Source organism: Pavona decussata, unplaced genomic scaffold (assembly GCF_977016875.1).
Source record: "Pavona decussata unplaced genomic scaffold, jaPavDecu1.1 SCAFFOLD_96, whole genome shotgun sequence".
NCBI lineage: Eukaryota > Metazoa > Cnidaria > Anthozoa > Scleractinia > Agariciidae > Pavona > Pavona decussata.
In genome coordinates this window covers 1,124,120-1,146,375 of record NW_028145513.1, presented here as the reverse complement: position 1 = coordinate 1,146,375, position 22,256 = coordinate 1,124,120, and the positions used below count along the sequence as shown (strand labels likewise).

The 22,256-nt window shown below is 36.9% G+C and overlaps 1 protein-coding gene and 2 long non-coding RNA genes across 3 annotated transcripts in view; 2 read left to right on the top strand and 1 right to left on the bottom strand.

Moving 5' to 3' along the window:
- LOC146472855 (uncharacterized) overlaps nucleotides 1–22,256 on the top strand; it is a 117,889-nt gene that overhangs the window by 91,472 nt on the left and 4,161 nt on the right. The gene's annotated exons all lie outside the window — the stretch shown is intronic.
- On the top strand, nucleotides 51–14,942 carry LOC146472857 (carnitine O-palmitoyltransferase 1, liver isoform-like). The gene is made up of 14 exons (XM_085119082.1): nucleotides 51–307; nucleotides 2,734–3,023; nucleotides 3,169–3,380; nucleotides 4,006–4,193; nucleotides 5,880–6,011; nucleotides 6,264–6,318; nucleotides 7,424–7,550; nucleotides 7,826–7,965; nucleotides 8,478–8,677; nucleotides 10,200–10,368; nucleotides 10,906–10,977; nucleotides 11,387–11,707; nucleotides 12,226–12,345; nucleotides 12,760–14,942. The coding sequence occupies exons 1-14, from the start codon at nucleotides 174–176 to the stop codon at nucleotides 12,988–12,990; spliced, it is 2,391 nt and encodes a 796-aa protein (XP_084975208.1). The 5' UTR covers nucleotides 51–173; the 3' UTR covers nucleotides 12,991–14,942.
- Nucleotides 14,075–21,347, bottom strand: LOC146472856 (uncharacterized). The gene is made up of 2 exons (XR_014866504.1): nucleotides 21,155–21,347; nucleotides 14,075–16,721 (listed from the first exon to the last, which is right to left on the bottom strand). It is a non-coding gene; the product is annotated as an uncharacterized LOC146472856 (long non-coding RNA).

Sequence of the window (22,256 nt, the reverse complement as noted above, 5' to 3'; positions counted from 1 at the left end):
TAGCTCAAATTTGATTGGTTATTGCGTGGGCAAACCAAAACACGGTGGGCGCAAGTGGGGAGGGTAGAGGGCCGAAGCGAAACTTGAACACGACACAGTTGTCTTCGCCGCCGGTTGAGAGTTCAGTTGTTTTCATAGGGAACTTTGCCGGCACATTCTTCCTAGAAGGCATCATGGCAGAAGCCAGGGCGGCTGTAACAAGGCCCGATGTTCGTCTTCACGCTGAAGGGACAAGCACAAAGGAAGCCGAAGTCGAATTGCTAAAAAGCACCTTCAAAACTCTAAAGAAATGTGCTTTCAGAACTCGGTGAGTTAATTTTTGCTTTGAGACCTGCACGTGGATTTAAGTACAATCACTTAAACTGGCTAATTTTTTATGTTTCTACAGTTATGTAGAATGAATTATTATTTCAGTTTAGATCTTTGTTTATTCAAAAGATAGATAACGCCAGTTTAATTTCATACATATGTAGTCTGGCTTTTGGATCGAGTCTGATTCGATCAAGCTGCAGTTGTAAAGGAAGTTCAACTTGAGCTTTAATTTTTTTGAATTCTGATTTAACTTGGCCTGTTATCGGTTTCAAACTTTCAAATTACCTCTCGGAACTGTTAGAAGGTAATGTCAGTAGTAGTAAGAATGTCCTAGAGAGTGAAACTTAAGACCTACTAACTTTAAATAAAATACTAGTCTAAAATACTAGACTGAAGCTTGGGCTATGCTGATGACGCAAACGGCAAAACATGAGGTTAAATAAAGCTTTCTGATCCTCCTTGACTGTTTCAGTTTTAAAGGATGGATTAAGCTTATGTGGCGTAACTTCTAAATTTACATGATTAGTCAATGGCTTGTCTCGCCAAAGTGATTTTATAGTTGTATATTCGATTTGATTTTCGCGTGATTTTGGATGCCATAGATGAACTTTGGACCTTAAAAATATTATGTTTACAGTTTGAGATCGCTGCTGTAATTATTTTTCGTGTCAATCTGGATTCCATTGTATTGAAGGAATTGAAATCTGATTTTCATGTTAATGTCCAATAATAAAATTATTTTTGTAAGGCCCTGCAAGTGTTGTTTTCCATTTATATGATAATAGTCACCATATTGGCGATTTAAATATTACTTCATCTAGGAAATTACTTGAGCAGCATAAAAATTAAGATATTAATTTTTGGTACAATATGAAATACACGTAAGCCCAATATTTAACCCTTCTAATTTGTGTGTTTTGTTGGCAAATAAACTTCAAAATATTGAGGGAAAAAATGTTGAAAATTTTATAAATTACTGCAATACTTATATTAATGACACCATGTTGGTATCTCACTTTGGGACAGTGGAGTAGAAAAGCAATCAATTTGCAACAGACAATTCTATATTTAGGTTTTATATAGCACCTCCTGATTGATACTATAGGAAAATCGAAGGTCTGTACACTGTATGCCCCCGAATAATACAAAGAATTAGAAAAATGGAAATTTACACAAGAAAGCCCCATAAGAGTAAACTAATACAAGAAATCTATGCACTTGTACTCAAAACTCCCCTCTTAAAACTTACTACATTGGGAACCATACAAAGCATTCCATAGTCCACTATTCTATTAAAAGACCATTTCCGATTGTATTAAAGTTCTAGCTTGGCTATGAGGCTTGGGGAAATAAAACAAGAATAACATTGAGGTTCAGAGATGAATAATTAATTTCTTTTAGTTTATTTCCTCAAGCCTCATAGTCAAGCTACAGAAATGGTCTATTGAAACAACAAAATTTGACTTAAGAAATTTCCATCACATTTGTCATTTCTCCCATTTCCAATCTGCTGCCATTATTGCACAGCAAAGTGTATGATATGCATGTAAATGCCACCTTTTTTTGTTCCAGTTACAAGCATATACCTAAGCTAATATTTCCCTTTCTTCTCAGTGTTTTCAAAACAAGCTGGCGACCGCTGGAGTTTCGCCGGCTACTTGATTATATATCGCCAGTTACTCTGGTCATAGCAATCAGCTCGAGGCAAACAAGCTCAGCGTTGCATCTGATCCATAAATCTTTTAGAAGGCACACTCAGTTTTGTGGCAATAATCCATATGCAATAGGAAGTAAGCTTGTTTAAAAGAGAGCTCAAATTGTCCACTATATTTTGTGATGTTTGCATTATCATCTTTCTGTAGCCATCTTGGATTTTTAAATAAGTGGCCGGGCCAGCCTCGTTTGGGTGTCGCTTCGTGCATGACAGACGGCATGGCAGGGAAACAACCAAATACTGTAAATGGTGTAGGTTAAAGTGAATTCAGGTTAAAATGATTTCAAACTAGGTTGATTTGCATTTTAACCTGGGATTCATTTTAACCTACAACATAAACACCCTTTTTTCTTCTGGTTTCAAAAGGTCACGTTTATCAGGTAGGTGAAAAAATTCGGCCAACACACATAAATCATTGTTTGCTTGACTACTTTTTCATCAAAATTAATTCTACGTAAGAAAATCAATACAGCTGTGCCACTGATAATAAATCAGTATTTAACTTTAAAATTGTTGCTAGAATGCTGAAAATGGCATTTCCGAGCTTCTAGATTTCAACATTTTCTGAGGGAGCATGCCCCCAGACCCCCCTAGGATATGGGGCCTTTCGACCCCAAAATTGTCACAGCCGCCTACTCTTCCAGTTGCTGACGCCTAGTTCAAAACATTTTGAAAAACCTGAACTTCTGTTATGCTTTCCTTTCCAGTCAACAGATTGCCAATGGGTTATGGCCAACAACTTGGTCCAACTTGTTAGGCGCTGTGGTGGTTATTGGTGCTATGCTGTATGCTACAGATTCCTACAAGCTGTCTTTCCTACAACCAGTTGCAGCAGTCTTGTGGAAAGTGACATATTTACTTCATTTGGATGAAGCATATCCCTATAACTTCAGGCTTGTTGTTATATCGGTTCTGGCGGGTGTGGTATTCTTTATTGTGGTGCTCTATCTGCGGCAGTATATCCTGAGGATGCTTTTGGCTTACAGAGGATGGATGTGTAAGTAGCAGCTTTAGTTTTTGTTTGGCAGTTGGAACTCTACCTACAGCTGTCTTGTTTAGACTGGCTTTAAATCTCTCCAAGGCAGATTATACCATGTTCATGTATGTCTTTGAATGACTGGTTATTTTTACCACCCTTTTAGATGAGCCTCCACGATCACAGAGCAAACTGACATTATTGTGGGGATTAATGGTGAAACTTTGTTCTGGTCAGCACCCAAAACTGTTCAGTTATCAAAACAGTCTTCCAAGAATGACTGTTCCAAATCTGAGTGATACCTGTACAGAACTGCTGCGTTCTGTCAAACCCATCTTGGATGATGAAGAGTACAAAAAGATGGAGGTGCTTGCTAAGGTTGGTTCGCATTTTGGTTCATGATTGTATTGGCTATCGTAGAAAAGTACTAGGTGTAAAGCCTTTTAAAAGAATATTTTCAGCAAAAGAAAGATGGTTATACATCCCGTACTTTGTTAACCTTGAACAGTGTTTTCAAGTTTTGTGATCAGACTGTCCACAAATATTGTAGGGAGTTTGTACTGATAGCATAAAACTATGTAGTGAAAAAAGTCTGAATAGAATGGCTGTTTATGGATTCATTGTAATTATCATTCTATTTTAATCACGACAGCTGGTGATTTTTCTTTGCGTTCATTTTTTTTTTTTTTTTTTTTTTGCAAAGTAGATGTTTTAAGTCTTCAAATTCACAGTATAGAGATTATAAGACAAAAATAAATTAATGTTGAAGAAACAAACAAAAAAAAAAAAAACAGTAGAACAACACATTTAATATAATATTTTGTACAGTACTTGACCTGGGTAGCAATAATAATTATTTTTTAAAAAGGTGCGTGCCATCAATGTGGATTTTCCAGCTTGGTTTTCAGATTTTTTTCTTCATGCAGAAGACTGTGTGGGTTTTAATTAAATCACATCCGTTTCCTAAGGCCTCATATGGCATTATGACTTCCTTGTTTTGTAGGACTTTGTGAAAAACCTTGGACCAAAATTGCAGTTTATCTTGAAACTGAAGTCATGGTGGGCACCCAATTATCACACAGACTGGTGGGAAAAATATGTGTATTGCATGGGTCGCTCACCGCTACCCATCAATAGCAACTACTATTGTCTTGACCAGAACTGGCACCCTACTTTAAACCAAGCATCAAGGTATGAAAATGTTCACATTGACTTGGAGGGATTACAGGTTTGCTTTACTTCATCACCTCTGCTGCAAGGGGTTCATTAAGGGCTGGGCAGTGGGAAAATTGACTGTCTGTTAACACAACATTGCCTGGCTGCTTTTAACATCTCAACCAACCTTTTTCAATAAAAAGACCATATCCAAGTTGGGGAGCAGGGATGGCACAGTGGTGAGAACACTCACCTCCCAAGAATGTGGCCCAGGTTCGATTCCCAGACTCAGCGCTATATGTGGGTTGAGGTTGTTGTTGGTTTTGACCTTGCTCTGAGAGGTCTTTCTCTGGGTTCTCCAGTTTTCCCGTCTTCTCAAAAACCAACATTTTCAAATTCCAATTCTGTCAGGAATCTTAAAGGGCCACAAGTTTGTCACTTGTAACAGACTGTTTAGTGTCACCCTCATATAAACAAGTTGATTTATTTTATTTGATATATTTATTTATTTATTTGTTTATTTATTTAGCTGCAATAATCTCCTGCCCACCTGTTTAAAATCGTGATGAAACCCCTGTTACTGTACCAGATGGTACTACTAGCCAAGACATGTTTGGTTCAGCACATGTACATGTTGTTGAACTTACAGAAATTACTATTTTTAATTAGTAAATGTGTACATTATTTGTTACAATGAGGGGTAATCTTTAATGAGGATGCCAACATCACAAAAGTGGTTTACAGAAGGGTCCTCTAAACAATTACCAAGAACAAATAAAAACCCAATTATAGAAACAAGAAATGAAAAATATATATAATTTAAGAATTATACAAGAATTAAAAGTAGAACTATAAAAGGATCATAAAATGGCTTTTGACAGTCCATGTTTAAAAGCAGTCAGTGACTCTGCTTCCCTTATCGCGGGATCTAAATTAATTTACGACAAGTGGCCCCATTTTCTATTGGTAGTGGATTTGCGGATATTATTTCTAGACCTGGTATAATAACTGTGAAAATCACCATTAAATAAGATTGGAAGCATGTGGCAAAAATGGTCATTAAGTAGATTATATAATGATGCTCCATTCTACGGTACACTATACTATACTATGGAACTATACTATATTATAATGTGTTATGACTGTCTTCTACATGTAGTATTACAGTTTTAAAACAATACTCTTCACAGGGAATCTTTTCCTTTAATTTGCAACAAAAGCTGGGTTAAGGACGGTGCCTACTAATACCAAAGTATTTTTGTGCAGCTTATGACTATGCGGGAAAAACAGATCTTAGCAAGGCCTGTTGGAAACCAAAAAGAAAATTGGGTGTAACCACGCATTTTTCAGAGATAATTAAGAAATAATATCTCTAAAAAGTGCCAAAATATAAAGCAATGTATGAGATTTTTTTTCCTAAATTGAAGTTTAATTATCTCTGAAAAATGCATGGTTATCCCTGATTTTCCTTTGAGATAGCAAAAGCACTTGCTAAGTTCTGCTTTAATTCTCTGTATAGTTTTAAACCGCCCAAAATTATCCCTGTATTAGTAGGCACCACCCATAGGAAACCCAAGTATCTCGAGATGCGCAGAAGGTATGCGCAGTAACAATAGTAGGCACCGTCCTTAAATGCCTGGGGATGAGGGCTGCTTGTGGCAAAAGTGGGACTTCATGCGAATGTTGTCTAATTTTGAATGTTGTCATAATTTGCTATTACAGAGCAGCAACCTTGTGCTACTTCTTCTTGAGGTATCATCAGGAGATCCAAACAGAGAGCCTGGAACCTTTGCTGATTAGGAAAACTATTCCCATCTGCATGTGGCAGTATGAAAGGACTTTTAAGACAACCAGGTAATACAAATTGACAGATAAATTAAGCAAGCTACTGTCGCTGGGGAACAGATTATAATATTGGTGTAACTGGTTTACTGAAAACCAATTAACTATGCGATTGCAAGGTGGTCAACATTAAGATTTGAGAAAGAGGGCTCCACAAAGAAAGTCCCATTCTAACTGTGCTTCTTAATTTAACAAATTATTATTGTCAAAATATGAGAGATGCAATAAATTTTTGAAATTGTGCTTTTTTTCATTTCCCTTTAGGATTCCAAAAGAAGATGTGGATGAAATTGTTCACTTTGAACACACAGAAAATGAGGTTTGTACTGTAACAGTAACGAATCCTTAATATTGAAGGCATGGAACATTTTATTTTGCAGATTGCAAACTTACATTAGGTATTTGGTCCTAGACTACAAAACATGTAGACCTAAGACACCTACACTTGACTTACATGTAGGCTTACGTTATTAGAATAAATTGGCACTTGTGTTATAAATAACATTATTTGAAAGTAATGTAAAGAGAAGGAAAATTTATAAAAAAAGGGAAGAAAGTTTAAATTTTATGATGAAAGGAGAGTCTTATTGTATCCCAGATTAATATTATTATTCAAGTAATTAAGAGTTATTTTATGTGTACTTGACAGGATTCTGGGTGAAAATTATGGAAATTACACATAATTTATAGCATCTCAGAAGTTTTAACAAGTTGCACTTGTCTTCTGGACGGAGACACACAAAAGACTGTTCAGGAGTCAGACCAATATGTTTTATTCTTGATAGATATTGTGATCTTACATGTCTGGCCACTATGGGATAATTTCTCTAACTTTGTGTGTCATGCCAGTCAAGTTATAATCAATTGTCACATGAGATGTTTGAATGTTGATGAAGAGCCTATTTTTCACATGACTGACACTCTATATACTTGTCTAGTAATAATCAAAGATTAGCGAGTGCATTTGATTATCTCAATCCAAGGCTCTCTCTCCTTTGTGATGTCATCTGCCCCTGCAAAAAAATCTGCGGGTATGCCGGACACACAGCCCAAGATCCATCCATTCATTCCAGCAATCAACATTGTCCCATACAATCTCAACTACAATCTGTATTAGGAGTGAATTCTTCCTACATTGTATGGTGAATGCAATAAAAATATTATTGTAACAGAAGTTGACGCCCCACTCTATTAAGGTCATGGAAATTTAGCTCCAAAAAATTATTGTGAGTTAAATTTGCATTAATTTCTAGAGTATCCATTCCCAATAACAAACTATAATCTTGGACTTATTTTACCTATTCATCAGGTTTTATAGGGTTATTCTAGTCTGCAGGTGACTCTTCGGTTCTTGAAGGGGAAGTTTGAGATAGAGAACCAATATCACAAGTATTTACATGAAAACTATTTTTCCCATTCAATAGCACATAGTTGTGTTGTGTGGAGGCAACTTCTACACGCTGCCTGTTACTAGCAAGGGGAAATATTTATCAACGTTGGATCTGGAGGGCCAGTTTGAGTGGATTATGGCAGATGCAAAACATTCCAATGGTGAGAACTGTCCTCACTACATAGATAACAGCTGTACATGTATCTTTGTTACTGAAATCTAATTTTGTTAAAATGTAATTATGTTTTCTCAAAGACGCTAGCCTGTAGGATCTTGCATCACTTTCTGGTTGGCTATAGAAAATTAAAATTGCAGTCTTGATCCCTTATTTCTCAGGGTTTCACCAAAACTGTACTTGTTTCTCGACTGTGAAAAGTTCTCTACACAAACCGACTCTATGACTTTCTTTTGCTTTTACAAAATAATTGAAATGTAGTGACAAAGGAACAACCCGAAGGGAGTGTACCAGCTCTTACAGCATTACCCAGAGCAGAGTGGGCCAAAATCAGGAAAGAGTACTTCTCAGAGGGTCTTAACCAACAGGCACTTGAAGCCATTGAGGAAGCTATGTTTTTGGTTAGTGTACATAATTTTATAAGAAACTTGTCATGTTTGTGTGAAACTTTGTACATGTAGTGTAGTGGGTTTTCAATCAGTAGTCAAACTGAGCTTTTCAAAATCAGTGATCTCATTATTATGACATTAAATGTCAACTGTTCAACTGTTATGACATTAAATGTCAACTGTTTAACAAATTTTGTTAAACAGTTATCTTGACTTGCCATTTACAGCTTTAACTGTCTGAAATTTACTTTGTCAATTCCTAGATTGGGATTTTAGGTCATGAATCTCTGGAATACCCCGGAAGATGTTTCACTGGTTGTAATGGGGGTGCTAGAGACTGTAAACTGTACAGTGTACTTCCTGTAATATGGATGATTTGAATTCCAGGTTATGATTATAGAATTTTGATTTCCCACTTGTGGATAGAATATTGCATCCACAGACTGCTAGACCTGTGTTTTCTAATTCTGGTTTTACATGTACAGTGATGAATCCGTTTTCTGCTTGCTGTTTTGTTCTTGTAGGTAATCCTTGAAGAGAAATCATTCACTGAGTTAAGTGATCGTGCCAAGTATCTTTTACATGGTGATGGTCGCAGTTTCTGGTTTGACAAGAGTTTCTGTTTGATGGTGTTTTCTGATGGTAAATGTGGAATAAATGCAGAACATTCCTGGGCTGATGCACCTGTTATAGGGCACATGGTCGAGTATAGCCTTACTTATGAGTGAGTTAAATCCATGTGTTACACTCTCTTCATTGAACAAGGATTCTTTGATTTGCAATCCACATTGTAAATTTAGAAAGGGGAGCTTAGTCAGTACTTTAACTACCCTACTCATGATTGAATTCATATTCATGTATGTATGTTTTTGGAGTGAACTTATACAGACACCATGTGTGTGCAACCACTTGCTTGCTCGATTGATCACCTGTTCCGCTCTAAGATGTAAACTTTTTCTGTTAACTATGAACCCAAATCTTCTGGTTACGCTGTAAACTTTATAAGTTTTATTTTTAGGCTTGAATCATCTCTTAATCCAATCTACATGTACAGTAGACCAGGGGCCTGTTTCTCGAAAGTCCGGGTAATTTTTCGGGCCCAAAATCAAATATTCAGATCAAAATCTAAAGAATAAAAGCGTGGGTCCTAGCTAACAAACCAGTCCATTTTGTTTTGTTAACTGATAGCTTTCTCATATTATCTGCAAAATTATTGAAACCTCGATCTTGAATGTAAACAACATTGAACAACTTGCCGGGCCCATTAATTTTCGGGACTTTCAAGAAACGGCGCCCAGGGTCCAGTTGTTCAAAAGCCGATTAACGCTAATCCAAGATTAAATGTTAGTCAAAGTTTTTATCTCGCTCATTTAACATGGTTTAAAAGGCTAATTTCAAGCTAAAGGTTAAGAAAAGTTTAAGTCAAAACTGAGGGACAAAAATCTTTTGGAGAATCTTTATTGATTAGTAATTAAACGCAAAGTTCTAGTTTAATCAGGCTTTGAACAACTGGGTCCAGGAGTTTTTGTTTTAATTTTGTGGGGGAATTCTGCCCATGGTGACTATGAACCTAAATATATTTTTTTTAAAATTTGGGCAAATGCCATGAAATTGTGAGTCTTTTTCTCAGAATTGATCTGGAAAAATGGGATCTGGTTTGTTAGTGTCTATTGACTTTGATGTAAACCATGGCAACTTTTTTTTTTCAGAAAATCGAAGATCCCTTTTCAAAATGAAGAAAAAATACTTTTGTTACTGTAACTGTAATGTTTTTAGCTCATATTACTTTTTGATTACTTTTCATTCAATTTGAAATTTTGGGGAAATCCAAGATGGCGGATCCAAGATGGCTGCCATTTGGCAATCATTACGTAACTACCATATCACATGATGTCATAGCTTTCCATTACGGTCCTCAAAGGAAACATCTGGACATACTATCTATCCTCCAAGACTCATTGTCATAGTTTTATACTGGCAAAGTTAGGGGGGGGGGGGAGGGGAATCCCCCACCCCTGGCCCCAGAAGACATAAACAAGCCCTGTCCAGATACATAAGGGGTTAAATCTTGAGTGATGTTTTTTTAGTAAAATGTGAGTGCAACTCATGACACGTGTGCACATTAGTGATTTGTTTTAAAATGGCACTGAACTAGGTACTGAAAACACTTGGAGGTGTGTTGATAATATTTTTGTAACGGTGACTGACAAGTTAATAACTTTATGGTCTTGTTACTTACATTGTAGGTACATTTATAGAACTTACAATGACAAGGGCAAATGTAGCCCCATTGGTGGGGCTCACAGAAGTGCTACCATGAGGACCCATAACCTACAAAAACCTGCCAGGCTGTATTGGGATATGACTCCTAAACTAGAAGAAGTCATTGAAAATGCTGTCAAGTTTGCACAAAAGGTCTGTTGTTTTCCAAAAGGCCATTATTGTTATCCAGTTGTATATAAATAGTAGTCTTGCCCACATGTTCATGTTAAGGAAAATATGTATGTTTATGCAAACATCGTACTAAATGTATCATATCTTGGTAAAACTTGTGCCACTTTCTCACTCCATTCATATTAAAACCAATCATAACTAAGTTGGCCGCGTGCATTTTCCCACACTTTATGCTGCTACATGTATTATTGTATATGGTTTGACTCTAAAGATGACTTCCGCTCAGGTTGTTGAAACCTCAGTCAAAGTTACCAAAAACAGTCCTTCTCAGGACTACACTCACCTGGATGGATCATAATTTACGTACTTATTACATGTATTATTTTGCTGTAAGTTCTGATTGGTCCATTGCAGTGTTTATGTCTGTTGGGATTGCCTAGAGTACACGCAATTACTTTGGTTTTGGATTTATAATGCTCAAAACTACTCTAATGCTACATGTATAATGAGTAACCAATTATAATTTATTTTATTTTATTTATTTATTTTTTTTTTCAGAATAATGATGACATTCAGCATTATGTGTTGGTTCATGAAGCATTTGGAAAAGGGTTAATAAAACACATGAAGGTCAGTTTGCTTGATATTGATCATTATAGAACATATATTGGTGTCAGGTGTAAAATCCAACAGATTCTGAATACCTGAAAATCACTTTGGATGCCATTATAATAATTATTATTCCAAGTCACTAGGATTGGAAGTGCCTTCTAATATTTCTGGTTTTCAATGTTAGTGATGAGTTTCAGTTAATTTTTATTGTGCATGTAGATCCATATCAGGTTGTTTTGAAGTTTTGTAAGGTGATGCAATATTCAGCTAGAAAGAACAAATGGTTGGGTTTTAACAGTGAATCAAATAGATTGAGACCTGCCAGTGAATTTCCAACAAGCTCCTTGTTTTTCCATGTAACTCCTCAGTTTATACTCTCTACCATGTTTGCTAATAGAAGAATTTCATTCTGTCTGGTCTCTAACAGATAAGCCCTGATGCGTTCATCCAGTTGTCCTTACAGCTTGCCTACTACAAAGATTCCGGTGGAACGCATGCCCTCACCTATGAGTCTTCCATGACACGCCTCTACCTTCAAGGCCGGACAGAAACTGTGCGCAGCTTCACACTGGAAGCCAAGGCATTTGTACAAGCATTTGTAGATAAAACAGTTCCTCCTGAGGAGAAATACAAACTGCTTCTCAAAGCTGCGGACCTTCATGCAAAGAAGTACAAAGACTGTATGAATGGCAAGGGAATTGACAGGCATCTTTTTGCACTCTATGTAGTGTGCAGGGGTCAGGGATATGTAAGTACAGCTTACATCTCAGTTAACATTTTTAATTTCCCTCAATTAATTAATTGCCTTAAAATTTGATGAATTATTGCTTGAATTTCTCCAAGAATAATTATTGTTAATGGTTTGAGAAGCTAAACCAAACACTCAAAAGAGTTTCATCGAATTTCCAAACTGCCACCTCGAAGTTGCAGGTTTAAAAAAAAATTGACTGTGCCTTGTTTTTCAACCCTCTTCTCATTATTTGAGAATCGGATGAAACACTCTTCCCGTATTATTTTAATATAATAATTTATTATTACATGTATATTACATCTTTCTTATATTTACAACCTGAGATACTAGTTCGGATGCCTAGTACCACTGAGCTACAGGAGACTCGTGGGAACTAAGGCCATTAAACTAGGCTCATGGGACAATTAATATCCTGCATATTTGTAAAATCACCATCTAAGATCTTGAAAACTATGCTATTATGGCAAGCAATTTCTGCAGAGAGGAAGCAAAATAACTTTCAATACATTTTTCAGGAAAGTGAATTTCTTAAAAGTGCCTTGAGCCTTCCATGGACACTGTCAACAAGTCAACAACCTCAACAGCAGATGGCCGGCCAGCACTATAGTGTCACTGAACCAGAACTCACGCATTTGGTAAGTGTTTTTATCAAGCAAGTGAAAGTCCATACCCCTCCCGTTTGAAACTCCCTCCTACCGACCTCTCAGTGGAAATTCTACTTTACCTTCAACTGTTTCCTTTTAAAACTTTGGCCTTCGGGTGGGGGAGAGGGTGGGGGTGGGTTGTGAAACTGCACAATATTGAAAAATTATGTTTTTAATCAAACAAAAAATGCTTGGAATTACATGCGCCCTCAAGGGAAACTATGCGAAAATGTAACTTTTCAATTTGATTACTGTCTTTTAGCTAAATTTAAATAATTTTAAAGCCTTACACTGTAAATGCTGTTGTAGTAATACTTCTTTAATTGATTCAAACATTCCAAGACATCCAACAGTGGATGCTGTAGCATTATTTTGGTTGTAACACTGAACTTGTTTTGTCCATAGATTTCTCCTGGTGGAGGGTTTGGACCAGTGGCTGATGATGGATATGGTGTTTCTTACATGGTTCCTGACGATCACAGGATTTTCTTCCATATTTCCTCCAAGATCTCTGCCAAGCAGACAAATTCTGACAGATTTGTCAAATTCTTGTTTGAAAGCATGTCTGAGATCAAAGAACTTTATGAATTAGTTAAAGGAACAAAGGAACAAGGGCCAAACAGTACACGTTCCTAATACTTTGTACAGGATGGAGTAAAAAGAAAAAGTGCAACTTTGGCCTAAGCAAAAATACTCTGTGTACTTCATTGATCTTTTTTAAATTATTAATAGTAAACCATATTTATTTGAATAAATGCCCTTATTGGTTGAACACAAAAGTGCACTATAAAAGGGACAAGGCTTTTCCCACTTTCAACATCATCTGATTTGCATAAATTTATACACGTAGCTTGAACTACAGTGTAAGAATTCTAAACTCTAGTTACTTCATAAAATTTATTTTCTGTGCATGTGGACCCCCCCCCCCCCCCAAAAAAAAAAAAAAAAAAAATTCGCAAGCTCAATTCATAAAATTTTTGAATTAAAATAACTGCAACTAATAGTGTCAGCTCATAAAGAAATAATTCAAGGAGTGGGTTTGAGTTTGTGGGTTGGCCTGTGTTAACATAAAACTCAATCTGGCACATTGTCTATGATGATTTGTTGACATTTCTGCTTTCTTGTGAGGTTGGCTAGAATGAGGAACTAACTGCCTAAGAACATACCTGTTACCAAGTGTTAATTCTACAGTTCTGATAGTTTAAAGGGTGAATCTGTTTATTTGGTTCCACCGGCTGTTTTGTCTCCTCTAAGTTATACTTAACACTCCTTGATGAACCCATTGTTGACAAACGGGGGCATTTATTCAAGTGAAAACACCTTCATTGGTTATTTCAGTCGAAGAAATAATTTATGGGTTAGTACTATCTGTTTAGTCTATTAGTCCATATTGTGTACAGCATTTGCTTGAACAAGGTAGAGTCCTGGACGCTTAAATATTTTGATACCCTTTTACCTGGGCATGCAAGTTTTCTTTTATGTCTATAAATTGACGGTTTAGTCTATTGGTCCAGGTTGTGTACAGTATTTCCTTGAACAAGGTAACGTCCTAGACGCTTATATATTACTTCAATTGCATTTTCAATATCCACAAACAAGCTTGAAAAAAATTGTGGTTTTATTATTGAGCAATAAGTATGTAGTTAATTCTATCTTTTCTCTCTTGATACATTTTCCTAGACTGCTTAAATTAAGATGAGGGATAGGGATTTGTTGTTGCTTTTACCTGTAAATTTCATGACCCCAGCTGGGTACTTACTGTGGGGGAGAGGGAGCGGCTTAGGGCTTAATCAACTGCCTTTTCTTTTTAGGAAATACGATAATATAACCTGTTATTTTACAATATCAAATATTACGATAGAAAAATTGAACAGTTTGATAACGGAAAATGTATTATACAAGGTTAGTAATTTTTGCACTGGAGAGTGTATTAATTTTTATGTCCAGCATGAGACAGTCACTGCTAGCCTGTGAAGTAACACTTATTTATTTTCCCAAGACTGTTTTGAGTGTTCAATTACAGTTTTAGAACAGATGATGGCTGATGCAGTTCAATTTTTACAAAACTAGAATGTTGTCATTTTGAAGTTAGGACAGCAAACTTGAATAAATTAGCCCATGTATTTCCTTTTTTCTCCATTTAATGTCATTGTCATTTTCCAATGATTGTCATTACACGGATGTTTTTGTCTGCGTTTATAAATACACACAAGAGAATTGGGTGATTTCAGTTCCCATATAAGCTTTAAGTGATTGTTAGAAGACATGAACTCGAAATCACATTTTTTTCATTGATGCTTGAAAATTTTGGATGTCACATGATGGTAATATATTTGGAGAAAAGAGGAATTATGGCTTTTGATTTTTTACTATACACCAGCTCTTGGTGAAGACCTGCTTATTCACTATCAGATTAGTTCTTGTTATAAATTTTGCTGATCATATTTTTATTGGTACTGTTTGTTGTCAGAAAGAGTTAACAGTTGTTTAGTTAGAAATCACAGATTGTTAGAAACTGGCAGTCTTTATCCCATGTTGAAATAGAAACAGTTTGGTGGGCAACACAATAAAGCTTTCACCAAACACAGGTTAGTTGCTGAGTGAACCAGTTATTTACTAAATGATAACACTATTCAGGCAGGTTGTATAAATTGGGGGATAATGGATGATGCTGAACAATTGTCAGAAAAATGAACAGCTCAGGGTAATTGTCAAATTTAAGGGATGTTCTTAACTGGGAGGGGGCACAGTGGAATATTGGTTAAAGCACCAAATAGACCCTTATCACATGGCAGCCATGTTGAGTCTCGGGGAAACAAAAATCTTGGTTTTCACACTGCAAGCCTGGGCCAGATGCAAATGCAGTGCGAGGCTTGCCGTGCAAAAACAAAGCTTTTTATTCTCCTGAAACTCAACATGGCCTCCATGTGATAAAGGTCTATTGTAAGTCTGGAGGTGGTGGGCTCAACTTTCTTCTCTGACTGGTCAGTAGATGGACTTGTTTCATGACAGTTTTTAGTTTATTAAACCCTAAGGCCCCTGCCAGTTGGGATTTTTAGAGATGTTCATGTTTAGTTTGTGTCATTCCTTTCATCCATTTACAGTGTCCCTAGTAAGCACCATAGTACTAAAGATATCAAGACACTTTTAATACTCATCCAAGTAATTTGAAATGTGTGCTCAGTAGCTATCATGGCACTGACTCATCCCCAGTCGTCTTCATACAGCGCACAGAAAAGGGAAGCGTGAGGCAGCAGGGGTTGATAGACGACTGGGGACGAGTCAGATTGTGGCAGCAGTTGCTGATCAATACAGCAGATTGCTGCTAACCCAATGCAAATTGACTAATGTTTACTCAATTTCACACTACAGTACTTAGAGAATTATTAAACAGAAAATCTATTTTCTGCTTCGTTAGTGGCCATATCAAATCTGGTTAAAATAAGTGGCATCCAATTTTGTACAACATATGTTTGGTCCAATGAGAGAGCACAGAATTCAATCAGTGGGATAAAAAAATGTAATATCAACCAACTGATAAACCAGTTTGTGAAACTATGAGAAGCTTTTGAATGAAAGGTAATACCAACTTGAATTTTGCTCAAACTGCATAAAGCTTTTATTAATAGCTGTTGGACTGAATTAGTGTCAGCATTGGCAAATGTATTAATTTTCAGTTCTGTGAAAGTTGAGATCTACGTAAGAACTTTTGATACAATTTTAAATGCTTGGAACAGGTTTGTCCCGACAAAATTTTATCATGAGCTCTTTTTACTTCACAATAATAATATTGTTCAAGCATGAGAGAGTAAAAAAGCTAAACACTGGATGCAGTATATCCGGACTTGAATCAATCTACCTATTATTAATTATTATGACACCAAAATAGCATTTCTGTGAATTCCACAACGTGGCTAAGCCTTTATAGAAGCTGGGATAGGCCATGGCTTAAGCTACCCCTGATGTAAAAGGTTCTGTTACCATCTTAAAGGACTTACGTATACAGGGTACAAGTAAATGTCTACAATTCTTGGAAACAAGCTTGTTCCCTGTTGAGTGCCCAACAGCTAGCAATATTACAGCCGCTTCTCATTGCACGCAGTCTTCAGAATCAATTAAGATACAGGTTGACTTGGTCCATGAATCATGCACTTCAGATGTCAAAAGGCCAGTTTGCAGTCTGTCCATGTTGGAAAGCGCAATTTGATCACATTAAATAAAATTGTAATAATTTAGTTGTCCTAATGTCACGCACAGCACGTGCCATCTCTGTCATTGCTTCTTCTTTTCCTGTTTCATCTTTTTCTTTTCTTGCTTGGCTCTCTCTCTGTCATGGTTTGCCTTTAATAACCGGTATATAAAGAACACTGCAACCAAGGAGAGAAATTTCCAATAAAAAATACAAGTCATAGCAGAAACCATTAGTAAAGGTGTAGATTGCAGCATTGTACGATGCAAGATAAAAGGGGCCCTGGGGCCCGTTTCTCGCAAGACCCGGTAACTTATCGGGCCCGATAAGTAATTTTGGTGATAAAAGTTTCTTAACAGAAGTCAATATTTCTTAGTTTTGAGTACTATCTTATAATTCTATGAAAACATTGGCCAAGTACCATGTTTGTAATCACTGTGTAATTGGCGAAAAAAACATTTAAAAAATAATATTAATATACTTATCGGGCCCGGTAAGTTACTGGGACTTTTGAGAAACAGGCCCCTGGTGTTTTAGGAACAAGGGGCCAGATTCACAAAGCCCTAAGTCAATATCCTAAGTGTTAGTTCTTGACAACAGTGTCCAATGTTAGTCTATTGTTAAGAACCAATACATAAGATACATCCTAACTTAGGAAGGCTTGAGTTCATGAATCTGGCCCCTGATTTTTAAGATGCAACTTTTGGAGTTGGATTGAGATTCACAACTTGCTAAAAGGTGGCTCAGACACAGGTTTCCATCACTTTCCAGTACTTGTACTTTGATGGATCAATACTACCACTTTTTATCAGGTCATACAACAATAATGGTATCAAACAAATGCTTAAACATTGGCAAAGAAGTTATGGTTGTTCTCTTGATATAATAGGTTACCATAGCTACAGCATAACCTTTTAAAAAAACCTAATTTTATCTTTAGGTGGTCATAGCTCATTTTTGAGTTATAACCACTTGAAGGTAACGTTAAGGGTGTTTTTCTACAGGTTATATTGTAACCAATTATATTGAGATGCTTAGGCATTTGTTCGATACCTTTATCGTTGTATCAACTAACAGAGCGGTAGTATTGATCCATCAGAGTATTTAGTGCCGGAAAATGATGGAAACCTGTGCCAGCCACCTTAAAATGTGCCAAGACACATGATGTTAATCGAGACTCTACCAGTTGGAAGCTCAAAACTACAATAAGTGAAATGAGGCTATAAGGAGAGCTAAGAACGGAAAATTACCACAGAAAAGTCAGAGGGACGCATTATACATCAAACACTTGAAAGAGTGTCTCATGTGATTTCCAAACACCTTGAAGCTGGTTAATAAATATTTAACTCAGCTGGACCTTGCTGTTCCAACCCACTTCTCAGACTTCGGAAACTGGATGAAACACTCTTCCTTGTGTTTCAAATTTTTATAGTACATCCTTGCTTGTTGCTTACCACACTAGTCCCCATAATTACCGAAAACAAACTGTAATATTATTATGCTAGCAAGTGACGCAGGCATACTCGGAAAAAAGAAATCCGAGTGCTCCTATCAGGAGTCGAACCTAAGACCTTCCGATTACTAGTTCGGATGCTCTACCACTGAGCTACAGGAGACTCGTGGGAGCTAAGGCCATTAAACTAGGTTCATGGGACAAACATCCTGCATACTGCTAGGATTTGAATGTCAAACGTGTGGTATATGAAAGAAATGTGATGGTATATTTCCAGCCTGGTGAATGAATGAGAATGATGATTATTCTAGAAAGTGACGCAGGCATACTCGGAAAAAAGAAATCCAAGTGCTCCTATCAGGAGTCGAACCTAAGACCTTCCGATTACTAGTTCGGATGCTCTACCACTGAGCTACAGGAGACTCGTGGGAGTATGCAGTATGCAGGATGTTTGTCCCATGGACCTAGTTTAACGGCCTTTAAGCTCCCACGAGTCTCCTGTAGCTCAGTGGTAGAGCATCCGAACTAGTAATCGGAAGGTCTTAGGTTCGACTCCTGATAGGAGCACTCGGATTTCTTTTTTCCAAGTATGCCTGCGTCACTTTCTAGAATAATCATCATTCTCATTCATTCACCAGGCTGGAAATATACCATCACATTTCTTTCATATGCCACACGTTTGACATTCAAATCCTAGCAGTATGTAGGATGTTTGTCCCATGAACCTAGTTTAAGGGCCTTAGCTCCCACGAGTCTCCTGTAGCTCAGTGGTAGAGCATCCGAACTAGTAATCGGAAGGTCTTAGGTTCAACTCCTGATAGGAGCACTCGGATTTCTTTTTTCCGAGTATGCCTGCGTCACTTTCTAGAATAATCATCATTCTCATTATTATGCTGTAGTTTTTCAGAAATATGCACCTTCCAACTTTTCTTTAGTCATGTGAGACTTTCAACGTCATATTATCTGAGCATATTTCTGACTTGATGTTTTGATGATAAATTTCTGAACATTGTCAAAAGATGAAAGATGTTTCAATGATTTCCAAACGTTGCTACGGATGTGTGATTATAGATAATTTTCCAAAGATTGCTGACCATAGCCCATTAGAGCCCATTAGAGAAAACTTTTAATTAGCTGTATGTTTCACAAGAGATGCAGCATCATTTATTTGCTATTATTTGGGTTGAAATTGAATCAAATTTAATGTACATGTGAGTAAGAAACTTTAAGTATGCCAGACAGATCAGCATCAACATGAAAAAAAGGCCAAGAGACATGACTTGTGGACAATAATGCATGAGAGTTGCAAGTGTATTTATGTTAAATACAGTAATAGCCCGCGTATAAGAACCTGGGTTTTAAGAACCTGTTAGGCTAAAATTTTCATTTTAAGCCCCCTTCACAAAAGAACCTATTTGGGCTAAAATTTTAACTTAGGTTCTTATCAGTGGGGTTGCTGTGAAAGTGTAAGATCATCACCTATTTAAAAGTAACTTGACATAACTTTTTTTTCCTTCAAGCTTAAGTACCATGTTGTATGTCTATTGTGTTAGCCATTATACTGTATTATGAGATGATAATTATAATATATATAGTATATTCAGATAAAATTCATATGAAAATATAAGAACCTACAGTCAAACCTGTATATAACGGCCCTGTATATAGCGGTCACCCTGTATATAACGGTCACTGAACAACTTCCCAAAACTCGTCCTTTATATTTACTGTTAAGTTGACCTGCATATAGCGGTCACCTGTATATAGCGGATGCGGTCACCCTTTAGACTTCCTGAATGCACAATTTCATTATCTTCTACCTGTATATAACGGTCACGAAATTGGGTTACGATTAACGAATAATGACAAGCTTTATTCATCAGCTCGCTAAATAGTAGCCACCAAGGCAGGGGTCTAACAAAAATGCAAATATTGGTACCAAACACAACTACTAATACATGTCATCGCCTTCGTTCGACACATGCTTGCGGCAGATAACATTTAAGTGCCGTAACAATAGTTACCGTAACTGTAACAACACAACCGTACCACACTGTTTTCACTTTCGTCATAGTTCCCTGATTATAACACTGTACTGTACTTATCAAGTTGACAGCCGCGGTTTTTCACTGAAAGTATACTGCACTTCCCTTAAAGTACACTACGGACATTTTATGGGCATTTTTGCGGTATTTATTGCGTTTCTGTTTAAAATTGTTGTCAATAAATGTAAATTGAGTGATTTTCCACTTAAAAACGTTGTTCATTAGCTTCCAGTAGACTTTTACTGCACCTCCCTAACGGTACACCACGAGCATTTTATCGGCCTTTTTTTTATCGTGATTATTGCGTTGCTGTTACTGGTTATTGTCAATTAAACGTAAATTGAATGATTATTTGCACATAGAAATGCTATTTATTGACTTCTGGGGGAGTTTAAAGGGAACCTGTGTAAAGCGGTCACCCTGTATATAACGGTCACCTGGCCATTTCCCAAGGGTGACCGTTATATACAGGTTTGACTGTATTTTAAGAACCTTGGTAACCTAAATTTGAACCTATTTAGGCTAAATTGAAAAATTCAGGTTCTTATACGTGGGCTATTACTGTAATTGTTTTTTTGCACACAGGCAAATTAGTGCTGCTTGTTCCTGAGAATGATCAACATGCTATCCTTCCAAACAACATCATCGTTAAGTGTAAAGCGAAGAGGACATAAATGCAAAAGGAAAAATGAAAAACTGCAAATTAAAGAATGGCTCAGTGATACCTTATTGTCTCAACAGAATATAATTTCAGTAATGATACTGCCGGTAAAAAGGGTTGGTATTTAGAAATAAAAACCGATGGGCGACGGCCAAAAGCTGAATGGATTACACCTGTGTAAAGCTTTTCCAGTAACTTGGCATGTTGTCTAAGTTATAATTTAGGAGAATGAATAAACAATTTCAACAACAAATCAAACAGCTCATAGATCATATCAAAACAAGACCCACCGATTTGGTTATTTTAAATTTTTAACAGTTTTGATAAAAAGAAAAGTAAACTTTACTCAAAGATAACATGTAGACCATCAAATAAGTGTTCATCTTCTTAAGTTAAGGTTAAATTCAATTCAAATATAAAGTAAATTCTTATTGACTTCTACCTTGACTTACCCACTAAAAGAATCAGAGCACCTCCTGGTACAAGAAGAAGTTTAACGTCCACAGAAAATTTGTCATGGGACTTGGGATCGTTCAAATCAACCATCTTAAAGAATATTAATTGTTATCTGATCACAAAATTTTTTAAGGACTAACCTCACGATCAATGAAACTGGAACGATCTCTTACGTGTGTGAATTTGAGCGCTTGGCTAAGTAACCAGGCCTAAAACCTCTCTCTCGCTCCCAATATCCTGAGGTCTCTTCTCGATACCGAACAGTTCCCCAGTTTTTCAGAATTTTATTTGGTGTTTGTATCAAAAATTCCAGAACGTTTTTTATCAATAGACTGACCTACTAGTATTGCTCAAATTTGTTGTACATTCTGATTGTCACGCCAGTGTATTAAGATTATCGATGAGTGCCTCTGGCGGCTGACCAAAGATGGATTAAAATAAATAAAAAATAATAAATGCTTTGTTTATAGTGGAAATGCACTTAGCTACCCAAAGCTAGTTTACAGACATTCCACTCAGAAATAACGGGAAACAAATAATAATCAAATCGAACATAGCATGTTAAAAATCCCAACTGGCAGGAGGCAAACCAGCTGGCTATTTACAAAGTGTACTTGAACCCGGGACCTCCGGATTTCAGGCCCAGCGCCCTAACCGCTCGGCCACGCAGCCTCCTTAGGATTGGGTTTCGTTTCCAAAATGTACTGGAGTAGGTCATGAGTTGTTCCATTTAAGAATTCAGTTGATTTCTTTTCTCTTGATTTCTAAAATTATTTTGTAACTATTAAGTGAAGGAGTTGTCGCACCATTTTTACCTCAAAAGGTCAAAATCCCCGTGATACTTCCCCTTTAATTAAGTTGCAAGAATATTACAGTGACGACGATGAGACCGCAACCTGGGGAGTCGAAGGGGTGTTTGTCCTTTTTCTTCGTGCAGGCAGACAAAAGGTGCAAAAGTGAGTGCAACCCCCCACCCCACCCCCTCCAAAAAACGAGCCATTAGCCATACCCTTGAAGTATAGATCACCTTGGAAGCACGAATGGCATAGTAGCTCACAGTGCACGTGAATCCAATGCCTGCACACGACTCTGGGGACC

What these genes read in the sequence shown, in the direction of transcription:
- LOC146472857 (XM_085119082.1), top strand. Translation starts at nt 174, where the DNA reads ATGGCAGAAGCCAGGGCGGCTGTAACAAGGCCCGATGTTCGTCTTCAC. An exon ending in AAATGTGCTTTCAGAACTCG is followed by an intron (nt 308 to 2,733) that starts GTGAGTTAATTT and finishes TTTCCTTTCCAG; the next exon opens with TCAACAGATTGCCAATGGGT. An exon ending in AGATGGAGGTGCTTGCTAAG is followed by an intron (nt 3,381 to 4,005) that starts GTTGGTTCGCAT and finishes CTTGTTTTGTAG; the next exon opens with GACTTTGTGAAAAACCTTGG.